This window comes from Trachurus japonicus, chromosome 16 (genome assembly GCF_045865225.1).
Source record: "Trachurus japonicus isolate A0001 chromosome 16, Traja_1.0".
NCBI lineage: Eukaryota > Metazoa > Chordata > Actinopteri > Carangiformes > Carangidae > Trachurus > Trachurus japonicus.
The window spans coordinates 37,231,722-37,240,679 of NC_140922.1; the positions used below are offsets into that span (position 1 = coordinate 37,231,722).

Consider the following 8,958-nt stretch of genomic DNA (forward strand, 5'->3'; position numbering starts at 1 on the left):
ATCAGCTCGTGATCCGGTGCGTTTCCCATCATGCCCTGAGGCTTGCAGGCGGTTGCAGTCGGTGGAGAGCAACTGCGGCGCCTGGCTCTAAAAACTGCGGCCGCCTTGATCTCGTGAGGTTATCGTTGCAGGCGCGTGCATGACGTCAGAGCAAGTCGGGATCAAGTCGGACACAAATCTAACCGGCTGCATTGTGCGCTGGTCACCGGCGATCGATTCTGCGCACGCCTGGCTCATCTCGAACGCACCTATTGCATTTAGGATTTTTTCATGCTGATCTGTGATTGGCTAAGACGCGTAAAATGACGCACTAAGGGAGGACGTCCTCCCTTACCAATCAGCAACCAGAACACAAGATTGACACCAGGTTGGTCCAATTACAGTTCTCCAACCCCCCTTGGTTACTGTTGCTATGTGTGCCAAACTTTCAGTCCGAGCCCTGCTGCTCATGCTGCTCCTAGCACAAGAAATACGGAGTTTTCAGCGACATTGGCATCAATTTGAAAGGAAATATCAGCAGATTTCTGGATAAACTGTTAGGAGATATCAGAGAGAAGCAGTCAGAGAGATTGTTCATAGTTTTCAGATACGTGACCTGGGCCGTCAGCTCAGGTAAAAGAATAGCTAGCCAAATATGTATGTAATTTGAGTGGAACACTTTGCTTACAGATCTCCATGGTTTTTGTTTTTACTTTTTCCCCACAGTGACATTTACAGGTGTTGAACACTGGCCTGCTTTTTTTTTTTTTTTTACATCCCACATGAGAAAGGCTCTGTCTTTTTCATTAGGCCTGTGTTAATCTGAAAACAGTATAATTGAATAAAATGATCTTGTTTTTAAAAAATCTTGTAAGACATTGTTTTACTGTTTAATTTTCATTGAATATCAGAAAGTAGGGATAAGTAGTCAACTAGTAGAAAATAACATGACGCCGTGGACTGGTTTTCCTCCTGTCCTCCCCAATTTTTTCAGTCACCAGCCGCCACTGATATATATATATATATATATATATAGGTCTATATCCTATAGATATATATATATATGTATCTATATCTATATAGGAACGACCTAGGAAAGCCTGTCTGAACAAAACAGTTTTAAGTTTTAAATAACAGAGTTACATATAAAACACAACGGACTGAGGCGGTTTATTAAACTTCTTCATTAAAGTCCTTCGTCTGGACCAGCAGGAGGCGCCACAGACCTGATGTGTTGATCCTCTGAGGCTTTTATTCTGAAAGAGTCGAGGCGGAAGTGTCGTTGTTGTTGTCGGAACAGGCGCTAACTGAGCTAACGGAGCTAACGGAGCTAACGGAGCTAGCCACAGACATGAAGGAGGAATAAAGATGGCTGCCGACATCTCGGTGAGTTCTGGTTGATGCTTCTGCTTCTTCTCGTTGATCCGAATCAACTTCCCGCCACAAACCAGCCAAACGGCCGCTGCACGCGCTCAGCGGAGCAGCCCAGCTAATGCTAGTTAGCAGCTAGCGTTAGCAGCTAGCGTTAGCAGCTAGCTAGCTGTCGCTCTGTGTTTCTCTCTGTCTCTCTACCTGTCTGTCTGTCTGTCTGTTTCTGTCTCTGTCTGTCTCTCTCTCTACCTGTCTGTCTGTCTGTCTGTCTGTCTGTCTGTCTGTCTCTCTCTCTCTCTCTCTACCTGTCTGTCTGTCTGTCTGTCTGTCTGTCTGTCTGTCTGTCTGTCTGTTCACCTGTCTGTCTGTCTGTCTGTCTGTCTGTCTGTCTCTCTCTCTCTCTCTCTACCTGTCTGTTTCTGTCTCTGTCTGTCTGTCTGTCTGTCTCACCTGTCTGTCTGTCTGTCTGTCTGTCTGTCTGTTTGTCTGTCTGTCTGTCTGTGTCTGTCTTGTGTCCTCTGTCTATTCAATTCAATTCAAACAGCTTTATTGACATGAACAGAAATGTGTTGTTGCCAAATCATTTTACTAGATATTTACTGACATTAAAGCAGAAGTAAGTGATATATTTGTGTTAATCTAAGTCTTAAATAGTTGTATCTTCCGACAGCAATCACTTCTATAGAGTGTTTGGTCTGAAACACGGGTCTGTCAGTCACTCTGCTCTGCTCTGAGCCCAGGAGAAAACTTTCCTTGTATCCTACAACCTTTATCCAATGAGGAGAGAGAACGGCATAAAGGGGCAGTCCTCTCTGTGTGTGCAGCCAAGGGATGCGCCTGAATGTGGCGACGTAGGGACGAGGACCAATAGATCCATGACGAGGGCGGGGACTGCTAACTCCATCTGCTGACAAGACGTTATGGTGCGTTCAAGGCAACTCGTAACTGGTGTTTTTCCTTCCTGTGAAGTGGTACCAGTTCGATCTGGTACGAGTTCACGGGTCAGAAGTTACGAGTGGCCGTTATAGTGACTTTCACAGGTAAAACAGGTCGGAGAAACACGAGTGGGTTGCCTGGAACGCTACAAAGTCGTAAGTCGTGACTTGAAGCTGTAATTTACGGTTTCAAAAGCCTGCCTGGAACGCAGCATTAGCCAAAACCACCGGATCGCTTACTTCTGCTTTAATATTACAGTTAAATCTTATACAACTAGATATTATGGGATGTTATACAACAGTTAGTTCCGACCGGTCCCAACCGAGCAATTTGATTGGACAACGAGACATTCCATAGTGCTGATATACAGTATAACAGCACTGGGACTTTTCACAGACATAATCACTCCGCTGTTCAGCTGGACAGGAGCTAAGTCAGAGCTACGCTCCCCATACAGGAGCTGCTCCATCTCTCTGCTGCTGCTGCTGCTACTGCTGCTGCTGCTGCTGCTACTGCTGCTGCTACTGCTGCTGCTGCTGCTGCTGCTACTGCTGCTGCTGCTGCTGCTGCTGCTGCTGCTGCTACTGCTGCTGTTGCTGCTGCTACTGCTGCTGCTGCTGCTGCTGCTGCTGCTGCTACTGCTGCTGCTACAGTTATAAACCTGAACATTAAACCATCTCTCTGCTGCTGCTGCTGCTGCTGCTGCTGCTGCTGCTGCTGCTGCTGCTGCTGCTGCTGCTGCTGCTGCTGCTGCGGCTGCTGCTGCTGCTGCTGCTGCTGCTGCTGCTGCTGCTGCTGCTGCTGCTGCTGCTGCTGCTGCTGCTGCTGCTGCTGCTACAGTTATAAACGGACCTGAACATTAAAACCTGGACCTGACCTGGTCCGTCTAATTGGAGATAAATCTCTACTAAACCCGGCTCGGGAAAAAATCGCCGCGGGGGCAACTACGTTTTGACGGCGATGTGTTTTGATATTAGCGTTAGCTGTTGTTAGCCACGTAGCTCAGCTACTTAGCTTCAACTGTGTTTATATTGATTACATAGCAGATAAACAAATGTAATACGGTATCGATAACGTCTCTGTGTCTTCACGCTGGTCCTGTTGCTGCGGTGCTGATCAGACACGGGCTCAGAACCAGAACCAGCACTGGAAGCAGCTCGGTGGAAAAGCTTGTAGCTAGTAGCAAGCTAGTATGAAATGTTTATGTGTTGCCTGGCAACAGCCTTGTCTCCCTTCCAGTTGCAGAACTATTTCTGTTGGCGGAGCCAAATAAATGATTAAATAAACAAACAAATCATAATCTCTTGTAGTTTATTACTGTTCTAAAATGCGCTCGTAGCACTGTTGTATAAAAGCAACATCACACTCGAGGTCGTGCTGTTGTACTGTAACGTTATATCAGCACGGTGGGATTATCTGACCGAATCACAGCCGTGCTGATATACAGTGTGATATTGCTTAATTATATAATCTTATACAACTAGATATTATGGGATGTTATAGCCCTATAATATGTAGTCATCATCATCAGTGATTGATCTGTCTCTGTCTCGGGGCCAGTGGACGGAGCGGCGGCGTCCGGCAGGAGGAGACGTGTGTCCTCTGCAGGTGAAGAGGAGGACAGAGCCAGTCGCCATGGAGACCAGAGAGCCCGGTCGCCTGGTCGCCATGGAGACCAGAGAGCACGGCCGCCTGGCGAGGGAGGAGGAGCCTGTCGCCACGGAGACCAGAGAGTCCAGCGAGGACGAGCTGGGACGACTGGACATCGATCTGGACAGGAAGTCGAGACGACACAACCTGACGATGAGCAACGTGCGCAACATCCTGCACGTGAGGCGCACGCACACACACACACACACACACACACACACACACACACACACACACACACGCACACACTAACACACACACACACACCATCGTGTACGATGATGACGCTAGCTTCTTGGGGTGGGGAGGGGGGTGGAGGAGTGGGGGGGGTTAGCGATGTTGTCGCTGGTGCCACTTCAGGTGGCCACCAGGCCGATCCGTGAGCCGGTTTTGTCTCTCTGTCCTCTGCTGGTTGCCGTGGTGAATGGACGAGGTTGCCGTGGTGTATGGACGAGGTTGCCGTGGTGAATGGACGAGGTTGCTGTGGTGTATGGACGAGGTTGCCGTGGTGAATGGACGAGGTTGCCGTGGTGAATGGACGAGGTTGCTGCTCTGGCGCAGGCCTGACCCTGCCAGGCTGGTCGATTCCAGCTGCGTGGGGTTGATGGTGCTGCGCTTTAGCAGGTCTTTAGTCCTTGTAGCGTCTCTTTTGTCCGCCGGGGGCTTTGCAGCACTTAGTTGGCCGTAGAGGACTTGGCGGGGCAGGCGGTGGTCAGGCGGTGGTCAGGCGGTGGTCAGGCGGTGGTCAGGCGGTGGTCAGGCGGTGGTCAGGCGGTGGTCAGGCGGTGGTCAGGCAGTGGTCAGGCGGTGGTCAGGCGGTGGTCAGGCGGTGGGCGGGCGGTGGGCGGGCGGTGGTCGGGCAGTGGGCAGGCGGTGGTCAGGCGGTGGTCAGGCGGTGGTCAGGCATGCGGTGGGCAGGCGGTGGTCAGGCGGCGGTCAGGCAGGCGGTGGTCAGGCGGTGGTCAGGCGGTGGTCAGGCAGGCGGTGGTCAGGCGGTGGTCAGGCAGTGGTCAGGCGGTGGTCAGGCGGTGGTCAGGCGGTGGTCAGGCGGTGGTCAGGCAGGCGGTGGTCAGGCGGTGGTCAGGCGGTGGTCAGGCGGTGGTCAGGCGGTGGTCAGGCGGTGGTCAGGCAGTGGTCAGGCGGTGGTCAGGCGGTGGTCAGGCAGTGGTCAGGCGGTGGTCAGGCGGTGGTCAGGCATGCGGATGGTGTGTCCTATCCACCGTAGGCTGCGTCCATACAGATGGAGTTGGTGCTCCAGTGTAGGGAGTGTGGTCTTCCCACGACAGACCGAGGATCTTCTGGAGGCAGCGGATGTGGAAGCCCTCCAGGTTTTTGATGTGCCGTCTGTATGGGGTCCCATGTTTCTGCCCCGTAGAGTTGTAGGGTTGAAACACAGACGGCATGGTAGACGGCGACCTTGGTGCTGACCTTCAGGTTAGGGTTTTCAAATACTCTGTTGCGCAGGCGTCCGAAGGCTGATGAGGCTTTATTGATGCGGGTGTGTATTTCGGTGTTAAGGCTGCAGTGTGGAGATAGTGTGGAGCCGAGATAGGTGAAGTGGTCGACTGTTTTAAGTGGGATTCCATTTAAATGAAAGCACGGGGGTGAAGCAGGTTGGGTAGAGAGTTGGGTCATGACTTCGGTTTTTTGAGTGTTGACCTGAAGTCCGAAGGATTGGTACAGGGAGGAGAGGGTGTTGAGGGCTTGCTGCATGGTCTCTGGCCTGTGTGCTAGGACTGCACAGTCGTCGGCGTATTGCAGCTCGCCGATTTTATTGGTCTTGGTCTTCGTGTGAGCCTGGAGGCGTCGAATGTTGAAGAGGTTACCGTCCAGACGGTATTCTAGGTTGACAGTGACTCCAGGTTCCAGGGCACGATGGAAAAGGTATGTGATGGCAGAGAGGAAGAGATTGAAGAGTACCGGTGCCAAGACGCAACCTTGCTTCACCCCAGTTTTCACCTTGAAGGGCTCTGACTGGAGCTCTCCGGTGAGGATGCTGGCGTGCATCCCGTCGTGCAGTTGCTGCAGGATGGAGAGGAACCTGGGTGGTACCCCAAGTTTGGAAAGCAGTTGCCAGAGCAGCTCACGGTCGACGGTATGAAAAGCTTTGCTGAGGTCAATGAAGGCTATGTAAAGGTCTTTGCGCTGCTCTCTGCTCTTCTCCATTAGCTGTCTCAGCAGCAGTTTCTGAGTTGTGCTCCACCAGCCTGTTGAGCATAACCTTAGCTAGAACTTTCCCTGCGATGGAGAGGAGGGAGATTCCACGGATGTTCCCACAGACAGCTCTGTCGCCTTTGCGCTTGTAGAAGACAGCGATGTTGGCGTCCTTCCAGTGCTGTGGGAGGGTCTCGTCAGTGTTTCCTCCAGGCCTTCGTCACCCCCCACCAGGTGTCCTCTATGACCCGAAGGGCACGCTGGGCCTTCGTCACCCCCCACCAGGTGTCCTCTATGACCCGAAGGGCACACTGGGCCTTCGTCACCCCCCACCAGGTGTCCTCTATGACCCGAAGGGCACGCTGGGCCTTCGTCACCCACCACCAGGTGTCCTCTATGACCCGAAGGGCACGCTGGGCCTTCGTCACCCACCACCAGGTGTCCTCTATGACCCGAAGGGCACGCTGGGCCTTCGTCACCCACCACCAGGTGTCCTCTATGACCCAAAGGGCACGCTGGGCCTTCGTCACCCCCCACCAGGTGTCCTCTATGACCCGAAGGGCACGCTGGGCCTTCGTCACCCACCACCAGGTGTCCTCTATGACCCGAAGGGCACGCTGGGCCTTCGTCACCCACCACCAGGTGTCCTCTATGACCCAAAGGGCACGCTGGGCCTTCGTCACCCACCACCAGGTGTCCTCTATGACCCGAAGGGCACGCTGGGCCTTCGTCACCCACCACCAGGTGTCCTCCATGACCCGAAGGGCACGCTGGGCCTTCGTCACCCACCACCAGGTGTCCTCTATGACCCGAAGGGCACGCTGGGCCTCGGCTCTTGCTGTGGTGAAGGAGGCTTTCAGAGTGGCTGATCCAGGGCAGGACAGGAGAGCTTTGTGAGCTTGATGTTTCGACTGAAGAAGTGACTGTATTTTGGCTGAGTTGCAGTCAAACCAGTCCTGGTGACGTTTCCTTGAGGGACCTACTTAGCCTCGTAAACCAGCCTCTCGCGGAAGTGCATTTCATTTCATTCCGAGGGAGAGTCTGGCCTCATCCCCATTCTAAGCATTTGGACTGAAACCCTCAGAAGGTCGAGCCAATCAGCGTCGCCCGCTGTGATTGACACAGCACGTTGGCCAATCAGGGACCGACTGGTGCAAAGCCCCGTCACTACACCAACTTGCTGATTGGCTGAATGGGGTTGTCTGTCAACGCTACTACCAAAGATATTAAACCGTCTTTGCTACTACTCCCGCCCAGCTCCCGCCCAGCCCAAACGCTTTAGAGGGGGGATGAGGCCAGACTCTCTGAGAGATGAAATGAAATGTATTTCCGCGAGAGGCTGGTTTACGAGGCTAGGACCTAGTGCCGCCGAGGCCGCGCTGTAGATGGCATGACGCAACGAGGCTAGGACCTAGTGCCACCGAGGCCGCGCTGTAGATGGCATGATGCTACGACGCTACGAGGCTAGGACCTAGTGCCACCGAGGCCGCGCTGTAGATGGCACGACGCTACGAGGCTAGGACCTAGTGCCACCGAGGCCGCGCTGTAGGCACGACGCTACGAGGCTAGGACCTAGTGCCACTGAGGCCGCGCTGTAGATGGCATGGCTAGGACCTAGTGCCACCGAGGCCGCGCTGTAGATGGCACGACGCTACGAGGCTAGGACCTAGTGCCACCGAGGCCGCGCTGTAGATGGCATGACGCTACGAGGCTAGGACCTAGTGCCACTGAGGCCGCGCTGTAGATGGCATGACGCTACGAGGCTAGGACCTAGTGCCCCTGAGGCCGCGCTGTAGGCACGACGCTACGAGGCTAGGACCTAGTGCCCCTGAGGCCGCGCTGTAGATGGCATGACGCTACGAGGCTAGGACCTAGTGCCACCGAGGCCGCGCTGTAGATGGCATGACGCTACGAGGCTAGGACCTAGTGCCCCTGAGGCCGCGCTGTAGGCACGACGCTACGAGGCTAGGACCTAGTGCCACCGAGGCCGCGCTGTAGATGGCATGACGCTACGAGGCTAGGACCTAGTGCCACCGAGGCCGCGCTGTAGATGGCATGACGCTACGAGGCTAGGACCTAGTGCCCCTGAGGCCGCGCTGTAGATGGCACGACGCTACGAGGCTAGGACCTAGTGCCCCTGAGGCCGCGCTGTAGATGGCATGACGCTACGAGGCTAGGACCTAGTGCCACCGAGGCCGCGCTGTAGGCATGACGCTACGAGGCTAGGTCCTAGTGCCCCTGAGGCCGCGCTGTAGGCACGACGCTACGAGGCTAGGACCTAGTGCCCCTGAGGCCGCGCTGTAGATGGCACGATGCTACCAGGCTAGGACCTAGTGCCACCGAGGCCGCGCTGTAGATGGCATGACGCTACGAGGCTAGGACCTAGTGCCACCGAGGCCGCGCTGTAGATGGCATGACGCTACGAGGCTAGGACCTAGTGCCACCGAGGCCGCGCTGTAGATGGCACGACGCTACGAGGCTAGGACCTAGTGCCACCGAGGCCGCGCTGTAGATGGCACGACGCTATGAGGCTAGGACCTAGTGCCACCGAGGCTGCGCTGTAGGCACGACGCTACGAGGCTAGGACCTACTGCCGCCGAGGCCGCGCTGTAGATGGCATGACGCTACGAGGCTAGGACCTAGTGCCACCGAGGCCGCGCTGTAGATGGCACGACGCTACGAGGCTAGGACCTAGTGCCCCTGAGGCCGTGCTGTAGATGGCACGACGCTACGAGGCTAGGACCTAGTGCCCCTGAGGCCGCGCTGTAGATGGCACGACGCCACGAGTCTAGGACCTAGTGCCACCGAGGCCGCGCTGTAGGCACGACGCTACGAGGCTAGGACCTAGTGCCACTGAGGCCGCGCTGT

At 54.8% G+C, this 8,958-nt stretch overlaps 1 protein-coding gene across 1 annotated transcript in view; it reads left to right on the top strand.

The window, feature by feature from the left end:
* Positions 1 to 1,250: 1,250 nt before the first annotated feature.
* gon4lb (gon-4 like b) overlaps positions 1,251 to 8,958 on the top strand; it is a 61,740-nt gene continuing 54,032 nt past the window's right edge. Inside the window, exons 1-2 of the mRNA XM_085803285.1 lie at positions 1,251 to 1,365; positions 3,847 to 4,116. Of these exons, the coding sequence (XP_085659411.1) occupies positions 1,348 to 1,365; positions 3,847 to 4,116 (288 nt within the window). The 5' untranslated portion in view covers positions 1,251 to 1,347. The remainder of the gene's footprint in view (positions 1,366 to 3,846; positions 4,117 to 8,958) is intronic.